This window comes from Meleagris gallopavo, chromosome 2 (assembly GCF_905368555.1).
Source record: "Meleagris gallopavo chromosome 2, MGAL_WU_HG_1.1, whole genome shotgun sequence".
Taxonomy (NCBI): Eukaryota; Metazoa; Chordata; class Aves; order Galliformes; family Phasianidae; genus Meleagris; species Meleagris gallopavo.
In genome coordinates this window covers 90,354,036-90,376,580 of record NC_139405.1, presented here as the reverse complement: position 1 = coordinate 90,376,580, position 22,545 = coordinate 90,354,036, and the positions used below count along the sequence as shown (strand labels likewise).

Genomic DNA, 22,545 nt, shown 5'->3' with positions numbered 1-22,545 from the left:
CAAAAAGCCTCATCTTGCTCTTGCTTGTTATTCAACAATGGAGTGTTTTCTGGCAAGAAGTCTCAAGCAATGGATGGGCCAGAAGCTCCTGGGTGATTTACTTTGCCATGGGCTCTGATAGGTTCTGTGTGCTTTTCCCTTTTGTGACAAGACTACACGACAGGATCATTTTTCTAATAGACTTTTCAGGACCTGTTGCACCTTTTCAAGCTTCTGCAGTAGGATTACCAAAATGAAAAGCATGATTACCTTTATTATCAGTATGGCCATGTTTTCTTTAGTGATTATAGTGATGACTGCTATGCTTGCTTTCTGCACTCCCTTCAAATATTTCCCACGAGGACCTGGCCTCCCTTCATAGTATGAGTTCACATCACAGGAAGCGTAAATGGCAGACAAAAGAACCGATTTCATTTTTGCTTTTCAGGGGTGATGAACTTTTTGATGTTTCTTGTTGAAGCTACAGAGCATTGCTCTGGACCAGAAGCTGTTCTGCTTGATCAGAGCAATGGTCTTTTTAAATTTATGTCCAACTGCAGGGAGTGAGATGAACCTTAAAGAAAACAGTACATTCCAACCCATTCCATCTAGAAAAAGCCTATTCTGTGCTCTTTTCCCTTCTAGAGAATTGCTATCCTATCCAGTAATACTCAGTTGTTCCTATCACTGCCTCAATTTTTTTTTTAACTATTGCAATATATAAGCTCCTCAAGCTTATAAGAGGTATTTAAATACCCACTTACATTTACTTGGGACTCTAGGTTTTCATTTCACATTTCAATTTGCTTAGAATTATTTCCAAGTTCCTACAGTTCTGCTGCAAGCTGGTAGAATCCTTCTGTAATTACTTGCATGAGGGCCATAAATTAATTAAATGTTTTTTTCTCTCTCTTATTAAGAGGATAGGAATGTTAATTTTATTAGAAAATACTGATATTTTTAGTTTCTTTTTGATAAAAGATACTACAAACACTCATAATTTAAATAACAGTATATCACTTAAAATTATTTTTCAGTTTTCTAGAGAGATAGCCAACTGTTCAGAGTTTAGCTGGAAAAAAAACAAAACAAAAAAAAAAATAATGTGAAGTTACTGAAGTGTTAAATGAAAATTAGTATCAGCGGGAAATTTTGACACCGACTGTGGGAGGCTTTATGTCATCACGTGAAGCTGTCTGCCTGAGAGTGACCTATTCCTGAAGAAATATGGCTGGTTGCATTCTTTCTGGATCAGTGCTGGGCCTTGCTGTGTGTCAGGAACCCTTCACCTTGCCTAGCCTCTGTGCCTGCATGCTCACTGAGCTCTGCTTGTGTTGACTTTCTGGAGTGGAAGGGCTCTCCTAGCTTAGCTTGTCTTTTGACATATTTGCTCTATTTGTGGGTAGGATGTAATTTGATGTTGTCTTCTGTCTTTGTTGTAGCCCTCTTGCTAGTACTGGTAGGACTCAAGTGGATGGTCTTGGTTAGGACTGTGAGCTAGTTTTTCTCAACTCTGTGATGAATGTACGTGCAGGGAAGTTACAAGCTCTTGTGTGGCACAGTAAAGTGTTTTTCAGTGCCTTTGAAGTTTTTATATTAAAACTTCTGAAATATCATTTCATTTCCACAAATGTTTGAGAGTTTGAGGAGCTCTTATATAAGAGCAGTTTTTGATATAAATGCATAGGACAAAACTGTGGTAATAGCTCTGCTGACTTCCACACTCCATCGATTTACATTCTCGGTGAACCTAACCTGTAGATGCAGTGTTTGAGAGCACAGAGTGTTACAGTTGTTCTTCCAAACTGTACCTCATTCTACTAAACAATTATCCAGCATTCTTTTGTGTTTTCTGCCTGTGGTGACTAAGCTGCCATTAATGAATCCTTCAGTCTCTCTACAGCAACACTGAGCAGACAATCTCAGAACCACCAAATGACATAACATAAAATCTTTGTTCACACCAAGGCAGTATTCTTATAGAAGCTGCAAACTATTCAAAATCAAGAATATATGTAAGTCACAAAACCTAAACCCTTAACTGTTTAAGAATAAGAACAGAGCTTCAAATACATGCACACTGACTACAGTATTTTTTGTCAATATTCTGAAAGAATGTGTCTTTCTTTTTTTGTTGACTTTGATGTAGAGAAATTTACTGGTTCCTTAAGCAATTTGTCATAAGAAAACCTTATGCCAAAATCAGTTGGAAAAGGGGGTGGAGAAATTCCTAGCCTTGAATCAGTGACACCTTTTGCTGTGTTCCAGGAACTCTTCAGTCAATTAGGGCACTGCAGCATTTGGGTGCAGCCCCTTCTTGATCACTGGGAAAAAGATTTTCTCCTGGGGTCTACAAGGCTGTCTGTGCTTTTAAAGCCATACCTGCGTAGGCTGTTTGCTGACCGACTTTGCCACATCTGTCTGTCTGTCCTCCTTCTTGCCCCTTGGGAAGGGTCAGTGCTGCTTTCCCTTCATGCTCTTCAGCAGCAGGATAGTGCAGCACCCAGAGAAGACAAACAGGAGCTTTCTCCCATCACCCTACCTGCCCAACTTTGGCCTTTTGAATGTAACATGGTCATACAAAAATACATATCATATATATTTTGGACAGAGAAGCTGTGGATGCCCCATCCCTGGAGCTGCTCATGGCCAAGTTGTATGGGGCCCTGGGCAGCCTGATCCAGTGGGTGGCAACCCTGCCCCAGGCAGGGGATTGTAACTGGATGGGCTTTAAAATCCTTTCCAGACCAACCCATTCTGTGATTATATGATATATAATAGACAAATATTGTCAGTCACAGTCAGATTTTTATTATTAGTCAAGTTCCTAAATGGTTTGAGGACTTGCTTCTGAAACTTGAAATCATACTATACTTTTCCACAGTTCGTGCTCTGGCATTTCTAGGACAATCCTAGCTTGTATTATTATGAATATAATAAAATATTCTCACAACTTATAATTCAGGTTTATTTTTTCAAAATGTCTGGGTCCCATACTTAAAGACAGGAGAGAAAAGCATGGGTTGCTGAACACAAATTTTTCTTCTTGGACACTGTAGTGCTTACCTCCATAGGGATGATTCACTATGTGGAAATTAGGGAGATACTCAGTGTTTGATGTTCTCTGAGGATCAGCTGCAGTTGAAGCTTCCATACATGAATGCTTGGTCTCACATCAGTATTACTACTCACTATCCCCTCAGTTGTACCAACGCAGTTCTTTCAGAACAAAGCTATCTCTTCACACCCTCACAGCTACTGTTTCCTAATAATTTTTTTGAACTTCAGTTACAAAAAAGAATCAGAATTTCTGTACTTCTGACATACTTGTAAGATAAGTTTTGTGTAAGCTGTTCACACAGGTTCTGTCACTAGGTGTGGTTTTAAAGTCCTTTCCAGGAAAGTACCAGTACAGTTTCCATTTGCAGCAGCAGTAGGAGGCTGCTGAAATATGGCTAACTGGAGTCTAACAGTTATGAGCAGTATCTGAGTTCTTAGCTCAGTGGGTTTAACTGAGGTAAGAACAGAACATAATATTGTTCTAGGGAGCAAGTTATCCTCTGACTTATTTTCATAATACTTAACATAATTTTAATTAAAAAAAAAAAAAGCAAACAAAAACACACACAAAATGTTGAGCTTGTTAGCATCCCTGAATGAAACAGGTCATATTGTGGGCAGTATTGGAGGTAGCTGAGTTGGATGGTTGCACTAAGGATCTTAGATATCTTTCCCAACTTTAATGATTTTTTAATATATAAGGGGATGTCCCACCCCTTTTGTTTCAGACACATGGAAGGACTTTCCAATAGTTGTTGTTTTTTTTTTTTTTTTTTAAATTCTTCACCTCAGATGAAGGCCACCTGTGGCTTCCCTAAGCCTCACTAAGACATGAGATTTCTAATGCATCAGATATGTTCCTTGGGAACAATAAAACTTACTAAGTAAAAATAATAATAGTGGTGTGCTTAGAAACAAAATGATTGGGTTAGGAGATGCTTATCAGTTAAGGCCATTGATAGAGCAAACCAGGACTTAATTTCTACAGCCTGTCTGTAAGCAAAGGATAAATTGTTTTTTTTTTAAATCATCATCTATAAGGTACATATAAACTTATAAACTAAAATGCACAATTGCACTTTCAAAAATCCCTGTTTATATCCATTGCTTTTGCTGTCAGTTTCTGTCTAGCACTGTTCTTGGTCTCAAGTTGCTTTGACTTTACTGGGGATTTTCAAGTCAGCATCACATTAGTCTCTAAAAGAATTTTTAATTCTTTTTATTAAGCTAAATATTTTATTCATATTTTAGGGTTTTCCTGTGCTCGCTGAAATTCTTTATTCTTTTTTATGTAATTATGGTATTCCATTTTCCCTTTTTACTCATTTGACATAATCTGAATCTGCTCGGGAACTGTGAGAATATGAATGGCAGAAAGCATCCTGAAAAATTCTATTGTGAGTGCTTTGGGGGGCCTTTTAAACTTATATTTCTTTTTAATATAAATTAATAAAATTAATGAGATTTTTCTTATGCTGGTAGATTAGAAAATACATAGAACTGACTGATTAACAAGGACCAATCTAAGATTCTTTCACAATATATCTAGTCAATCCCTATAATAAACAGAAAATACACTTCCAGAAAACTAGGAAAGAAAAAAAACCCTGCCCCTATAAGGTCAATGATCCTTAGCGGATGTTTAGACTAACCTGATTTTCACTTCTTGCAGAAGAAAGATCATAATATTCTCTGCAAATTTGTACCTCTGTTTCATGATCCTTGCTGTTAGAAAGTTCAGCTAATGTTTGACCCAACTCTTCTCTTTTAAAGAATAAGCTCATTATTTTTTTGCATATGAAAGTTTAAATAGAGTTTTCCTTCCCTTAGCATCAACCTTTCATGTACCCTGTTAGTTTTATCTCTTTTACACCTAAAGGAAAATACATTTTCAGTCTTTTTTCATAAGTTTGGAAAAGCTCTGCTCTCTTTATCTACTGTCAAATCTGCATGTAGCTGTGGCCTTAACTTACACTGGATTTAGGATGAGAAGGACTTTCCATCTGTTGTACCTCATGCTCTTGTTTATGCTCCCACTACAGTGCTTATTTTTTCATAGATACCATGATTGTCTACTCATATTTAACTTTGGATTGACTACAGTAACAGACCTCTTTTCCACCTCTTGCAATAAATTAGTCTCTGACCAGGCCAGTAACTGTCATGGAAATAGGCCAACACTTGTGAATTCCTTGATTTGGCCATTCTGTATCTTAGATTGCCTTCTACATTGTATGACAAAGGAGAAATTTAACATGCCGCTGAAATCTTGAAAGATGGACCTTTGCTATGTCTTTGCATAGAAAATACTTTTTTCTCTCTTTGGCTGTGAACCCTCAGAAAATAAAGGTATTGCTGAATGTAATAGAATACACCAATTTTATTTTAAAGCTATTTTTAATTCAGGCATCTACTTTAAGTAAAGTACCATGTATAAAATTACCAGATATTTTGAAAATTGTTCTCACAGTTAGACTTTAAGATAGTATATATTAATTATACTAATGGACATCAATGTGATTCCAGCTTTTGGAAATATTTTATGTGTTACTGAGTTTTTTTCTTTGTCCAATATGGAACAAGGCTATTGGAGAGGAAATTTATTATTTTCTCTCATTCTTTTTTTTTTTTTGTTTCATTTTGTTTCTTGCGTTTACTTTTTGTTGTTTTTTGGGGGGGTAGAATATTTCCACAACCTGTCAGCATTCCCAAGTTTTTGATGTAAATTTTTCAGATCTTGTGTCTAAAGTAAACTATAATCAATTAATTGCTTAAAGGAGGTGAATCTCTTAAAATAATACTAAAGATACAGTCAAAAATTAGGAACTCTTATGAGGAAGATGATTAGGGTAAGTACGTATCCTATAATTGTATCTAGAAGAAGAAGGGAACTGAGTTAGAACTGGAACCCCTGAATGGCTGAGCTTGGCTGGGACTGCTGGGTCCATCTGGTGCAGCCTTGCTCCAGCAGGGATACCCAGAGCAGTGTGCCCAGCACTGCATCCTTGCTGCTTTTGGAGATCTCCAAGCAGGAGATTCCACAGCCTCTGGGCAATCTATACCAGCACTCTAATAGATTCCAGGCTTATTTTTTCTGGGAAAACAGTCTAAGCTGTCCATCAGAAGCTGTTTCTCCAACAGGTTAGCTCTGCTGCTGCTCGCATTACCATAACGTCATGTTCTCCTTCAGGCTTCCTTAAGACCTGGGTGGGTTGTCCACAACAGAGAATTGAAGAGAAAGCTGATGAGTTGACAATGTCTTAATTATGTGATGAGAAGTGTATTTTGGATGTATAATATGTGAGAAGAAGACACCAAGGACTTATGACCTTATAAGGAAGAACTTCATTTTGAGAACTGACTGACAGGAGATGCCCATACTCAAAACTTCTAAAAACTGGAGTAAACAATTCTTTACTGTTGGGCTTAGCACCCATTTTCTTTGTTTGTTTTAGTACAGAGCTGAACATAGGGAAAAAACTTCAGATATGATTGGGATATCTTCAATCATAGTTTAAAAAAAAAAAAAGAACAACTTATCAGTCTTAGCAAATCTTTGTCACAATCTACTATAGTTGGATGAAATGCTGCTTGAATTTATTTAAAATCCATTCAAAAATTGGAAAGCTGGACTCTTTCTTTAGTGTTTAGAAGGGTTTGTAAAACAGGTCTTGTAGTGCTGCTTCAGAAAAGAAAAGAAGGAAAGGGTTTAAAAAAATCGAAATCATTTAAGGTTAGTCATGTCTCTGAGATTATAAAGCCAGTTTTGAGAAACCGTCTTGCCTGAGGCTGCTGACTTTAGATTTCTCTCATCATTAATCTTTCTTACATTGTGTGTCATATTCAGCTGCAGTAAGACAATTAAACCAAGAAATGTTAAAGATGGATATTATCCTCTCCACTTTACATCAGTGCAAAAGTTTATCTAGCAACTAAATCACTGCAAAATCAAAATTATTGGAACACATAAAACATAACTTCCCTTCGATAATATGTGCCTAAAAACAGATGAGTCTTTTTGAGCAAGAGTAGGGCAATTTGTCTTTTGTTTTACTAACAACCAACCTTCTCACAGAACTTATGTGTATCATGTTAAATACAAAGTTTAACGTGAAAACAAGAATCAGTTGTTTTGACTGCCTTTTTTTTTCCTTTTTATTACTTTTCTTCATTTTTACATTTCTGACAATGCGTTTTTATGATTTTTACAATTCCTGACATGCAATAAGATGAAATTACAAAGCCATGCTGCCAAAGTCAATTAGCATTGCCAACAGAAGTAGTTGTTGACATCCTTATCAATGGGCTGTCACAGATTTGTGAATTTTGGAAATTGCAAAATTTAATTTATTTTGTTTCTGGCAGATTTCCAGAGTTGTGGATATTTGTTTTCTTTTTGTTTGCTTGTTTTCTTTCTGATTTTGTTTTGGTTTGTGACTCATGGTGTGAAAATTAATATTGAGTGGAATTTCATATTCATACAGAATCACAGAATCACAGGGGTTGGAAGGGACCTCTGGATTTCATCTAGTCCAACCCTCCCCCACTTAAAAAAATATATATAATGCAATCTTTCTATTTTTAAGTGTAGTGCAGAATATAAGTGTAGTTATTCTGAACATAAATGTAGCTATTCTTCATCATTTAGAAAAGGTGAGTTACACATTTGGCTTCAAATACAGATATTTAATAGCATTCTAATAAGTCTGTTCATTTCATTTGAAAATTCTGATTTTCTAAGACTGCCCAGAGAACCAAGCAGTTTCAGTGTCATTTTACTTGGAAAAGCTTTTCAAGGCCAAAATGGAATTAATCAGAATGATAGGAACCCATGAGAATTTAGCTGCTTGCATATTTGCATGTTTGTCCTTGAATTACCTTGCAGCTCACAGATGTGTATCAAATATATATCCTGGATTTAGATGTGGAAACCTCTTTGCCCTGTTTTGCCTATGAGTCCATGCATTGTGTAGCAACATTCAGAACAGTCATACTCAGCATTAAATGGTAGATATTTCATCTAATATTTGAATATTTAAAGCCAGTCAAATCAAACACGTTTGATGGTGAACTATATTCTGTACTGGAATAATTCTACTGACTTCACTGGGTTACACATCCTGTAATAATTTTTCTCCTCTGGTTATATTCCATGTGAAAAATGCTAAAAACACACTTGCACCAAACTCAGCTGAAGGAACGTTAAACCAACTGACTGAAGCAATCAAATCTGGAAGTGCCTATGGGCAAAAGCCAATTCAGCCTTAAGTTCATTCCCTTGTGCATAGAGATTTTAATTACATTATTACAAACTTTTTCCCATGAAATCCACTCTCCTGTTTCATGTTGTGTCCCTTCCTTCCTTCCTTCCTTCCTTCCTTCCTTCCTTCCTTCCTTCCTTCCTTCCTTCCTTCCTTCCTTCCTTCCTTCCTTCCTTCCCTGTTCAGTACCCCATAAGCTGCTTGGAATCTGGAAATTCTCCTAATTTCCACTGCATCCTTTGGCAACTTGGCTAGTTCCTACATTTCTTTCTTGTGAGGAGTGTATGAAATTAAGAAGCTTATTTCAAGTTCAAACATTGATGGTACATTGATCTAGCATGACTCTTATTTCCTTCTAAGTCTTTATGCTCACAAAAACACATTGTAACTTCCTTTTTTTTCTTTCTTCCGAATGAAATCATATCAGTTTTACAATTAAAAGTTGCTATAACATTTTCGCCCAAGAAGTTGTCTTTCACAAGCCTACCCCAGAATCCATCTATATCTTGAATACTGTGATATGACAGGGCAGAAGGAAAGCCTGCACCTGATGCTCTTCTCATTGACGTCATTCTTGAGAAAACTTGTTAAAAGCAGGCCTGTGCTTAAACATTTTCAAAGATTTAATTAATTTTAACACTATCTCCTCTGACATTGCCGCAGGCTTGGAAAGGTTTAACTGAACATAAAGTTTGAAGAAGCAGTGAGACTTAGAAGAAAATAAAAACAAAACAGCAGTCACATTTTTGCTGGAGCATAATGTTTTAACATCTGTAACATATAAAACTGATTCAAAATATTAAGGAAAATTTTTCTTCATTTCCAGAGTCCAAAGAGCACTTCTCAGATCACGCTAGTTTTCTAAATTAAGATCCGGGTGAAAACTAAGGAAACACTTTACAAGGATAGCTGATTTCATCCATGCGCACATCATACAGCCGAATCCCATAAGGACATTTTTCTCAAAGAAGTGAAGTCCAAGTAATTGTTGACCTGATCTAAACTTTGAATGTCCTTCGGTGTACTCATGTTAAATGACAACATGATCTGTTTTAGCTTCAGTGATTTACAAGCCCTTAGAGCTTTGTCCAATTATTCTTTGAAATAATGTGAAGCAGCATTAATACCAGACGGCATTACTTACATCTGTAGTTTCACTAGTTTTCAAATTATCAAGTTCAAGTCCAGTACCATTTACAATAGATTTCTCACGGTTTCTGTTCCAGCCCCACAGTCTTTTAGTCCTTATACTAGTGATATGCTTTTCATCTAAAAAATCTGGTTTTAGGTTTGTTTTGTTTGTTTTTAAATTAACATTTAATTTTTTTTTCCTCTTTTTTTTTTTCTTTTTTTCTTTTTTTTTCTTTTCTTTTTTCTTTGCCTATCTTCTTGTATGTAGAAATATTCCTCCAGTACTAATCAGTCTCTCTCCTATACCAGTTTTGGAGATTTCAAAAATGTATGCATATCCAGTGCCAAATTGCTAACTTTTCCTTCTGAAAAGGCATTATCTGTTGGCAAACTCCTGAGTGTGCCTTGTGGACATGCTTCATTGCCTTCACTTTTAATGATTTTTTTTTTTTTTTTAATAAAGTATTTAAGTAGCTACAGGGTTTTGCAGTTCTAAAGTACTTTGAAGGCTCAGCTTGATTAGTATAGCAGGAATTGTCCTAATATTTAGTAAGTCACTGAGTCAGCTGTGTAGTATAAGGCTCAACACTGTGCTCTACATGTCAATTTATAAAAATAGTTATTTGATGTCTCTGAAACCAACTAAGGCATATAAACCTTGAAAGATTGCTTAATAACCACTGCCAAATTTTATTTGACAAAAGGAAAAAGACAGGAGAATGAATACAAAAAAATAGTCTTGGCTTGGCCAGCAGAAGATAATGAATGATATATGAAAGAGCAGGGCAAGCTGAGCACAAACTTAAAAGTAATTCGAGATGAGTTAGGGAGAAGGAAGTAGATGCTGAGGTGAAAATGAGAGAGAATTGGTTTTTTTGTTAGAAGCAGTTGCCGATTGGAGAGCTTACATTTATATAAATTTCAGTGCAAAAAAACCAAACTCACCAAAACTGGGAAAGTGTAAGAAAAGAGGCAATTCCAGGAAAAAAAGAAAAAGAGAGAGAGAATGAGATAAACTGAAAGAAGCTGACAACACGAGGAAGCACCTTCCCAAAGACATGTCACAGTGTTTGACATGAATAGCAGCGTGAAGTGGAACAGTTGCATTTCACAGGATTTCTTGCCTTTCTCATGCAGAAAGCAGATTTAGAAAGGGTCTGAAATAAAACTGAGCAGACATATTATTTTCCAGTTTAGTCCTCAGAAACCCCATTTTTTTTTATGATTATTGAATTCCAGAAGCTCTGTTTGAGACTCCTGGATCTGCTTCCAGAATTTCATCAGAAGATTTCACAAACCCCTCATCATTTACACAAACAGTTGGGTTGATTTTTTACTTCCTCTATAATTTTTTAATTTAGCATATTTTTTACTTGAACTCTTCTGTGGTTTTCAGATGTGGAAAATTTGACAGCTTGTTATTTTTGAGAGACAGGATAAATCCATATCATGATATGTGTAATCCCATTGCTACTCCAGAATCATGGAATTCATGTGATCCAATTTAATGCAAAAAAACCCCCAACACCATATAAATATTTTATATAAATATATATATATATGTGTGTATTTATAATATGTATATGCATATATATAATATGATATAATATAAATATAAACATTATAATTTATATAAAAATATATAAGAAATGCAAATATATTATATCATATATAAATAATATTTATATATATATGTATATATATTTTTTTCAAATGGGGATGGTATGATTGAATGCATAGGTCCCAAACTCTGCCAGCTGGACCCAAACTCTGCCAGCTTTTTGGTGTCCCCCAGTAAATAACAATATCTCAGAGGTTATACAAGTATAAGCCTGTGGCTGTCTGTGTTAGCATCCTTCTTAACTGGGAAGCTGTGTTGTGGGATACATCTGTGTCATCTTCTTTAGACAGATATGAAAGAGTTTATACTTGTCAGCAAGAGAGCTTCTACACCAAGATAGCTTTGGGTCTGAGCTGACTTTTAAGGTTTCAGTTATTAGCTCAAGAATACAGCTGTACTAAGAGCAGTGCCATAGATTCTGAATTTATGCAGATTTTAGACCTGGCTCCACTTCGCCAAATTTACAGATATATTTAAGAGAAATCAGTTAGAATTAAGCCTTTCTTGAGGGTCAGTTGTCAATTTTTCAATCACCTGTATGTCATTTCGTAAGTCTTTCTGAGATTAAAAATGTTTGTAGGCATAGTAAGAAGTTAATATAGCTCAATAAAATAATTATCTCTCTTCCATGTCTAAACCAGCTGCAGAAGTGGAAGGAGAAAGTATGAATATTGTTCTGGTTTATGTTTCATAGAAACATTTTTTTAGTTTTATGGTTGTTTCATGTATGTATACACTAGACTGGAGCTGAATTTAGGAGCTGTAGCACTGCCCATGGTAGCATGACTTCCTCAAGGCATTGGAACAGGTTGCCCAAGCAGGTTGTGAATGTCCTATCCTGGAGGCATTCAAGGTCAGGCTGGATGTGGCTCTGGGCAGCCTGATCTGGTGGTTGGCGACCCTGCACATAGCCTTTCTATGATTCTATGATTGAGTTCACTACAAGCAGTGAGGACAGCATGCTCGTTGTAGTCCTCAGTACGGGGCATTAAGACTGCAGTGAACTGCAGGGGGTTCCAAATTACACCTGCAGGGCTGACAGCGTCTTCTATCGCCAGTATCCGGTGCTCCTGAGTGATGCCTAAATATATCTGTGCAGTGGAGTGGAGAGGGTGCAGCTCCCCAGTTCAGCAGGGAACCAGGGCTGGGATTTCTGCCTGAATGTGCCATGAGGTTCCTGGTGAGAGCTGCTTTGGAAAGCATTAGTGTTCTGATCTGGAGATGGCTGTCTGCAGCTGTGCGATCTACAACATATTTTAAGATGTTACTTTAAAACCCCGTATTGAGTTTGGATAAAGCAGTCCTGAGGCCATGATTATACTTGGAAGCATGAAGCAGGCAGCTTGTTTAAGATGAGAAGGGGAAAATGCATTAACAATGGCTTTCAGAATATAAGGAAGCTGGCTTTGATATTGGTGGCTGTTTTTCTTTACTTTTTGAAAGTTAGACAAAGAAATGAGGAAAACCAAAGTTTTGTAAGAAGAGAAGCAGACCTTGATTTGGTTCAGCTGGCCTGAGCCAAATTGTTGTTTCTGGTTTTTTTTTTGGCTCTGGATCATGTTACCAACTATCATCCTACTAAAGGAACTCAGTCACGTCGAATTAGACTGGAGGATATGTTTACAATCAACTCTTTCCAGTCAGTATCAAATATTTTGTGATTTAGTTTAAAATTTAAATGTTTTTGTCCTGAATGTAACGTGAACTTTTGTTTCTTACACAGAGTGGTGGTATTTTAACACAAAATAGTAAATACAGTCCCAACAACACAAAAATGAATTTTCTCTAAGGAAACCTGGGACAACGTTTGTAATTAATACTTGCTATGCAAAGAGGATGCAAAATAAAATTAAAAATAAACCTACATTTTAAGAGCTTTTTCTTTTAATAGGAGGCTTTAGAAAATCTGGAAGCGTATTCTCAACTTTTATCATGTTATTTTGAACAGAATGTTCTAAGGATATTTTGCTTTTGGTAGTATTACCAGCTCCTATATATGGATGTCTGGAATAATAGGATTTTTGTTCTGCCATTAGCTGCTTTTGCTAAACCATATTGCACAGAGAGGCAGGGGCTGCACTGACATACAAGTGCCTTCTGAGCGAGCTTATGTGAGTGATTTCTGTAGGAGCCGAGGTCACAAGCTGTGCCAGTCACCTGCACAGTGGAAGTTTCCTTGTATTTAGACAGAACCCTCCTGTGTTTCAGTTTGTACCCATTAAACCAGAAGGCACATTAAACCAGACATTCTGGTACATTAAGCCAGAAGGCAAAGCTTCAGCCTGTAAGCATCATCCTGTATAACTATCGCATGACTTTAAGAACCTGAAGAAAATGACTTCTGAACTGGAGGCACAAAGTTTGCTTTTGTTTGGAAATGATCTGCTTCATAGATCTGAGAATTTCAGATTTACCAACATCAACAAAGCTAAAATGTCATTCCTGAATCATTCCTACATTGATCTCCTGCTTGTCTCAGATTAGAAATCCATCCTTGAAGATATTCTCAGGGTTAGATTCAGCTCCAAATACTTACAGTATAGGTTGCATGTACAGGGAGTCTAAGCTCCCACTACTTACAGATAGTCAATGGATAGAGCTGTTCTAATGCAATTGACTAAGTTTGATCTCTAGTTTTCAATGTAATAGTTTGATTGCATTTCAGCTACTTCTAAATTGGAGCTAATGGAATTTTGGATACTGAACTGACATGTAGACAACTCTACTGAGGAAATGCAAATTTGAACCCCACTCTTAATGATAACAATGAAAAGAAGCAGAATTAAACCCTGGTTAACACTGTAGATGAGGTCTACATGTTTCAATATGATACATTTTAGTTAATACATCAGTGGTCTCAAGATGAATCAGAGTAATAAATAGGTTTTGTAATACCATATTGTTAGGTTTTCATAACTATCTGTTCACCTACTTGTTTTTTTTTTCTTCGAATTATCTCCAAAAGTGAAAAATCTGTTCCAACAACCAGTACAAGTAGGCAGTGGGATTGTAAGGTGGTGACTGTACAGTTATGACTTCCTAAGTGTAATCTTTAAGGTCATTCCTTTTCTGTTTTATCATACAGGGTTTACATTCACATTGAAATGGAAATTTGGCTGTTAACAGGATTAGTGGCAAATTAATGCAATATCATGAATCATTGAAAATATGCAAGAGCCTAAAAATGGTTTTATTGCAGTAGGCTATGGGCACAGTGGCCCTATAATGGTAGGCAGTGGAATGGGAATGTGTAAGAATTCCCTTAATTGCAAGAACAAATTTTTAGTGAGCAATGCACATAATTTATGAAGCTGAAGGAAAATTTCCCCCTCTAGAGGCTAATGCAAAGAACTGCTTATCTACTTCTAGTTAGGTATTGGCTTCAGCCTTGCGTAGTGACTAAGTGAACCTGGATGCTTCCAAGCACACCATCCAGTTCAATACAAGGAATTTTATGTCAGTGTTTTTCAGTGAGCTTATTGTCAAAGCTGTCTCCCATCTTTACCCACTGCAGCTGTGTGCCAACGCCACTTTTTCCTTTGTGAGCAGTCTTTTTTATTTCTTTCGTATTCCCCTTTCATGAGGGGCCAGACTTCCCCTTGCTTTTGGTTCATAGGAAATGTATGGTTTGCTGAATTCATGGTCCATGTGCTCTGTGTCTCAGCAACAGCTCCAGAACTCTGCGGTCCAGTTATGGGACTTCAGTGAAAAAAGATTGAGCCCAACTAGGGAAGCTTAGCAAAGCAGAGGCATTCAGCTTCCATTGGCAATATATCTGCATCACTTAGAAGCAGGAAGAAAACTTTCATTTTTTTGAAAGAGCATAATTTAGAACCCATTTAACTTCTCCTAACCTTTATGAGCAGGTACCAGTTCTCAGAGCTGGTTTCATCATCTCACTGACAGCCGCATGGAGAGTCTTTAATGCCAAATGACTTAAATGTGTTCCTCGCTTTAAATGTTTTCTCTTGTACCTTAAAAATTGTCCCTTCCATTTCTCTGGTGTTGGCACTCTGCCGGCGCCTGTCAGCGGTGTCACTGCAGAAAGCAGCTGTACTGTGCTTTGGCATTTTGCTGTAAGCACAGCTGTAAGGGTACCGTGCGAGTGGAAGTCAAAGGTTGTGTGCTGGATTATTGTGCAGTGTCCTTTCTTTTTTTTTTTTTTTTTTTGAACTAGGAAGAACAGAGCCCTGGAGGCAAGGCATAGACAGGACTTCATCTTTGCTAATCAGCTCTAAGAAAAAAACAATTAGCTTATTGGCATGAAAAGCTTGTGCCATCTCCAATGTCTGTTGCCCTAAGCTAATGAAATCACTGCAGCATACCAGAGATGCAGCTTGCTGAGAAGCACATCCTCTTTACTCTTTAAAAATTATACCATATAGTATAAGTGGAAGTCAACTTTGTCTTTAGATCACCGTTTTTTCTACTTAGATAAATTAGTTATATGGATCAGGTAGATATTGCATGAACATAATTCATTGCTAATTGCTACGGTGGACATGGCAGCTATTTTTCCCTAAAAAGGAGGTAGAAACGTGTTTCATTTGCATGTACTTCATTTTCATCTCATATTCCCGATCTTTGCTTAGAAAGTCTCATTTATGAAAATACAAGTGAATGCTAAAAAATCAGGGCAATTCATAGGATAAATAGAATGGAGGAAAATTGGATTCCACTTGACCAAGCTCACCTAATTGAAAATCAGTCCAAAAACCTGCAAAGTCCTCTGAACAGTAACAGAAAATGTTGAATTTTCTCCTGCTTTTTGAATCTAAAGAAAAGTAGAAGCAATCCTATGGCAGAGCCTGAATACCCCAGTTGTTTCAGCCACAGCAAAGGTTTCATTCCAGTGTAACTGCAGTTAACTGCACATACTGAAGTCTAGCAGGGAAATGCTGCACACTGTATTTATCTTTCTGTGGGAAATTCTACATGGCCTGCCTGTGCTTTGTTTGCTCATATCGCTCTTAGTGATGCAATGATGGAATTGGGCCATGTGGATCATGATTTGTGAGTCCAAAACTTTGTAAACTTCTTTGGATTCAGCTAATAAAGCAGGTCTGATTTTATTTAAAAGTTCACACAGGACATGTCCTTGGGTGACAAACTACCCTGTTTTCGCCCAATGTAGGTTGACCTGTAAGAAAACAAACACATCCACCATTCATATCTTCAGCTTAACATGTAGTGTTACACAGTAGTGCTGCTTTATGCTGAGACAAGAGCCTAACCAATTTATCTGCATTGTTTTCAGAACAGTATTTTTACAGTAGTCTCAGCTGCAGGTCTCAAACTGTGCATGCACGCTTGAGAAATAAACCCTACTTTTTTGTTGTTTTTCTTTTAAATCTAAAGCCTTCTAAAAAAGACTTTTTTTTTCTTCTCACGTTCTTTTTCTTGAATTTGCATAAGGACACTTGCTTCAGTAAAATGACACAGAGCAGATGTTCTCAAACACATTAGTGCAGTGGCAGGATGTGCAGCCACAGCATGTGCACAATGACAGCAGTTTGGGCAATTCAAGTATTACGAGGTTGTTTGGGATGATTCAGATTTGCGTGGTGGATGCATCCAGTCTCAGTGCTTGCAGAGAGCAGACCTTGCACAGCTAGATATTGCCTTTATGCATAGTGTGTGTTTGGGGGAGAGTGGGGGTTAAGAGGCCGCAACATGATTTTATCTCAGGCTCTAGAAGTAGAAGTGCTGAGATTTGCTCTTCTTCCTGCTGTCGCTTGGGATAAAGTTTGATGTGATAATGCTCTTGACCCCACATAGAGTGTTAAACAATGTGTTGTGTTGTAGAATCATAGAATATCTCAAGTTGGAAAGTACCCATAAGGGTCATGAAGTCCAACTCCATGCTTCACACAGGACCAACCCAAAATCATATGCCTGAGAGCATTGTCCGAATGCTTTTTGAACTCCAGCAGCTTTGTGCCATAACCACTGCCCTGTGCAGCCTGTGCCAGTGCCTGAACACTCTTCCAGTGAAGAGCCTTTTCCTGATATCCCACCTGTGTTCACTATCTTGGATTTTGGAAAGCCATTCACTCTATCTCATTTGTCGCATCTTAGGTTGTTCTTCTCCATGTTTGCTTATGATATTGAGCATATTCTTAGTTGTCGGGAAATTTTTCTCCTTTGAACAGGTATAAATTATTAGAGCCAAGAGCACTTTCCTCTTGCCTTCCAGTAGGAGAAGCTATCTGTCAAAGGATTCATTGGTAGATGCTTCCCCACTGATATTTACAATCAGTAATTGTATTACAGGAAATTTAGAATTTCTGTGGAATCAGTCAGTAACTAAGAACTTGTATCTGTTGATGGTTGCAATCAAGAAATAATTATTTATAAGATAAATGAATTTAAAAATGCTTCTATAAAATGCCTAGATTGCAAGCTACTTTTTTCTAGGTAATGTTAACATATGTTTATGGTATTCAGTGTCAGCAGGAGTACCCTCAGTTCTCTCTTCCTTTGCACTCATGTTTTTAAAACAGATAATTTTTTTAAGAAGTCCAAATGAATGAGCATCGGAATAGACAAAATGAGGTCTTATTTTTGACAGTCAAGATAGAAAATCTTCCATTAAAAATGCTATGATTTAAAAAACATTCTGCAGATTTCTTGTTATTGATCATACGTCCAAACTGAGAACAAAAGCTTATACTCAAAGTGTAAGCTTCGGAAAGGAGTTGTCCATTTAAAAAAGTGTAAAACTATAAAAAATAATTGTTTGTCTTATAATAGTAAAAGTATTCAAGACTTTCATCTTTAGCTTTGTACAAAATGATGGAGAGGGAAAACTATATAATGCATTGATGAGTATAATGTCTTTGTTTTTCATATCTTTGATTCAAATTTGATATTAGTGATAATGTCATATTTGGTGCCAGGTTTGTCTTTGGTTTGTTTTTTAATATTAAATTAAAGATGATTTTTTCACTGTTTTAATTTCAGATTTGGATTCTCTAACAGGGCATGCATTTCCAGGTAAAGTGGACAGTTAGATTAGATTTTATTTGTGTGTCTTAAATTGCTTTTTTCATTTTTTGGGGGAGGGAGGGTGGGATTAAGATTTAATCCACGTGATTCTTACAGCATTTTGTTACATGTCAAAATTGTGCTGTTCGTTATTTTACATTATAGATAATTGAAGAAGAAATAGCTATTACATGCACTAGTTGAGAAAAGTAGAAATTATAATATATATAATATATTATATAATATTATAATATATATAATATATAATATTATAATATAATAAATGTATAATAATAAATATAAATATAATATAATATAATATAATATATAATATATATAATATATATATATATAATATAATATATATAATATATATATATATAATATAATAATAAATATAAATAAAAATAAATATAATATATAATATTATAATATAATAAATGCTTTAAATATTAACTACAGCATCTTTGGTATTAAACCAACCAAGGGAGTAAAAGCATTGATCCAAAATGTCAAATCTTAATGAAAATATTATTCTATTCAAACTGACACATGATTCTGAGAAAAAAAAGAAAAGCACCCTATAGTGGCTAACAAAGCTAAGGTTCAAGAATTATAACAGTTATCTGTTCTCTTCTTACAAATATATAGGAAATGGATTTTGAACAATAAGAAAATCATTTTCAGAAGAGAATTAAGAATGGAAGAGAACACAATTATGTTAATTATGTCATTTTTTTTTTTGCTGCATGGAAATTAACTTTAATATTATAGTAATGTAACAATTCAAAACTTTTGAGTTGGGGAGTTATTCAGCAGAAATATAAGAGAGGAGAATTTGATGCTCAGTAATCATGTGAATTTCTGTGTTTTCCAAGTCAAAGTTTTGGGTCAGTAAGAACATAAATGAGCACTCTGTGATAAGGCAAATCTCTTACATTTTGCAAACATGCAGATGCTTTCTCTAATCAAAATCCTCTCCTGAATTTTTCTTTCAATTAAACGGGTTATATAAACTAAGGCATAATTTTCTTTTCCCAAAGAGATTTTTAAACACAAATTGTGATGGTATTTGTTATTATAAATGTACTGATCTTTGTTATGTAATTGGCTTCTAATTTATCTAATGCACCATATGATATTCCTCCTTACATTCTTCTTTAAAGCAGTATTCTTTACAATTCTTGTGACAGTAACTTCACTTCAGGTTTTCCAAGTGTTTCTGTGTTGCCAGCTTTGGATATGATATAGGAATCTCAGTAGAAGAAATAATATTAAAAAAAAAAAAAAATTAGAAGTTTGTCATGGAATTTGTTTGCAGTGTGGAGCAGATCTGAGTACAGTCTGTCAGGTTTGCTTATACTCAAGTACGGCAACAGTCCAAGCGATGCCTGTCCAAAAAGTCAAACACTCCTAGTGCAGATTTTGCAGATCTTCATCTCAGATGGGGAGACTTACTTTGACTAGTCTGGTTTGATGTGAGTCAGAATTTTCATGGGATAATGTACTGCTTAACACGGGCATTGCGTATATCTTATTTTTATGATTGCTATCAGATATATGCATGCATCACCGAAAGGGACATGGAGAGGAGCAGCATCAGAGTATCTTTTTTTTTACTCTTTTTTAAAATTGAGTCTGCATTCTTTCTTTTTTCTTTTTTTTTTTTTTTCTTTTTTTTTCTTTTAACATAAGTATTTTATGGTACTAGGTAGTGCTATCGTGGTATGTCTGATTCTTAGTTTGAAATACGGCAATCCTAACATAGCAATCATGACTGATTCTGACAACAGAGCCTTACATTAATGTGAATGCTATAGAATTATGGGAAAGAGAAATCATCTTTATTCTATGTAGAAGATGTCCTGAATTACAGGAGAGGTGAATTATATTGCTGTATTGTATTCCAGGCTTAGCTGTGCATAGCTCCATCAAATGGCCCATTGGTTAGCACAGACAGAAAAATCTTTGAATCATACTCATTGTCAAGGGGATGTAGAAGAATAGTATAGGTATCTGCGAAGAACAAAACCCTGGGAACATGGGGTTTAGCTTAAATAGATGCTCATTTGGAGATTCACAGAGTGAAGATGCCACTGTGCAACTCACAGAAATCACTATCAGAACCATTTCTCATTTTTTGCTTTTTTTAACAGACTTGCTCTTTTCACACAGAGCTGTGATGACAGCAGAATGTCCTGTCTTGCCTTCAACTTTACTAGCATTTAATAATTAAGTCAGTGTTCTGCTATATCCCAAGTCATAACAGTATTCTACTATTATATTGAAGGTTTTATAGTTACAGATGTAACTAAATTAAATGCCAAAAGGGCTGCTTAGGTATCTAGTTATAATGGAAATCAGACAACTAAATCCATCCTGCCATTCGTACATAAGTATTATAACTAGTTAGGCATGTTAGTTTTCAGGAGACGGAAAGAATCAAGGTGCTACTTACGCTTCTTTGATATCAATGAATTAATTAGATGAGATACGCCCAGATGATCCTAGTGTACTAATGTATGATTTGGATCTCACACTGAACAAACAAAACAAATCCAGTGAGTTTTCTGTTTATCTCATCTTTACTCCCTTTGAGCCCATCCAGCAAGATTGATTAACGAAACCTCTATGAATGTGGTGAGCTGTAGTTTTCTATCTGACCCTCTGCCAATGCTCTGCAGGGGCCAAGCATGTGAAGACTCCTTTCCATAAATCACGTAGTTGCAGTAGTGCAGTGCTGAGGGGAATGAGTGCCAGTCCCTTTGCTGTGCATGCAAATCAACTGGTTCAGCAGTGACCTGATCACATAGTTCCCACTTCAGAAGGGGTTTGCGTCCAGGTGGCTTCAAACTCAAAGAAAGCAAACTCACATTAGGATATGACTGCTCAGACTAAGGAAAAGTACTTTCCCTATCACCTCTGTCCTCAATATCAACTTTCTCTGTGCTTTCTGTAGATGTGGGAAATCTCTGTTACTTCAGAGACAGACCAAACATAAATCAAACCAAAATGTATGTTTTTATGTCAAAGGAAAAATAAATTTTTTATAACCCTTGCAGTTGATCAGCTGAAACCCTAAAGTATGAGATTTGATTATAGTCATTGTCTTAATGCAGAGCTGCAAGTGTTATGGGCATGTTGAGAACTTCCAGAAGCTGGATTAAAGCATCTCTTTTACAATGATATCTATTCTCGTCCTAAAGCTCCAAGCAATGGCGAGTCCACCAGCTCCCCTGGTAAGCCGTTCCAATATTTAATTACCCGTAGTGCTAGGAGATTGAAATGTTGTGGAAAGGTTGCATTTGTCTAATTTCAGTTGTCAGTCTTCCTACTGCTATGCTTTTGTCCATAAGACTGAAAAGTCTACTTTTCCCAGATATGTTTTCTGTCTATGAAAAACTGATTATTTGCAGTGACCTGTCGAAAAGCTTCTGTGCACAGAAGCTTGTGCACCTTTTATGGCTGTGCCACCTGGCCTGATGAAGTTTCTGACCTGCAATACTTGCTTCATCCATATCTTTAACCCAGCACAATTTCAACACCCCTACTACAACTAAAAATTTATACGTAGCAATCAAGGCACCTTTCAACTCTTGTTTTGGTAAGTTGGATATGTTGTCCTCTTCAATTCTCACACTGTTAGACTGTTTTTCTGATAGTTGTCATAGGAACTTCATATATTTTTTTAAACCTATGAAAACTGTAGAGAGTCTGTTCATGTAGAAATTTTGGAAATGCTGTGTATAGAAGCAAAGTCATTTCTTTTTTAACATAACACCTCCTTCCTCTCTCCCCTTTGTAAGGATTTATGTACAGTTTTGAACTGCCAGATCAGGTTGCAATGGCTGCATGTGTCAAGCAATCCAAACAGTGATCCCCAAATGTAGCTGATTGACTAGGAATTAATGATTTCCATGTTAGATGGAGGAATGTGTCTAACAGCTGAGATCCAAGGTGCATTGGAATGCTTATCTGCAGTACATGACATCAAACTTTTTCCAATCTGCTGATACCTGTGGGACTACCACCCAGTTTGGGGTGATCATTGTCCCAAAGAGGAAGGAGGAAAAGCCATGTATCTCTTGGGAGCAGGATGAAAAAAGTCTGAGACTTCATAGCATGTCATACAAAATCTTACTCTAATTTTCATGATCCTGCTAAACAGAAAATATGGTGCTGTTTACTGTGACCACAGGCACAGTAGTGCCTCTCCTGAGTGTTCTTACCAAACTACTCAGGTAATTACATTCTTTCTTAGTCCCATCAGTGCTTTCATGGCAGAACAATGAGAGATCTGACCTTCAGGGTTATGTATCTGGATGATAAATGTGCCACCAAAACAGCCAATTGGAGCAGAATCTCCCATGCTGTGGGTCTAACCAAAGTCTTTTGTCACCACATTTTCCATGTCTTTTGTTTGCCTGCTCTAAAACCCATTTTGGTGGTGACAGCTTGTCCAGACTGTGTCAGTAGTGTGTCCAAAGCAATCATTTGCTTTCTTTA

General features: G+C 36.4%; 1 protein-coding gene across 4 annotated transcripts in view; it reads left to right on the top strand.

Annotated features, from left to right (window-relative positions):
* Positions 1-22,545, top strand: part of DLGAP2 (DLG associated protein 2) — a 454,788-nt gene that overhangs the window by 276,666 nt on the left and 155,577 nt on the right. For 2 of the 4 annotated variants that reach the window (XM_085217936.1, XM_085217937.1), the window contains exon 4: positions 18,016-18,048. In XM_085217936.1, coding sequence (XP_085074062.1) covers positions 18,016-18,048 — 33 coding nt within the window. Of the gene's footprint in view, positions 1-18,015; positions 18,049-21,162; positions 21,279-22,545 lie in introns of those variants that run through there. The other 2 variants (XM_010707780.4, XM_085217938.1) reach the window with 2 other exon arrangements.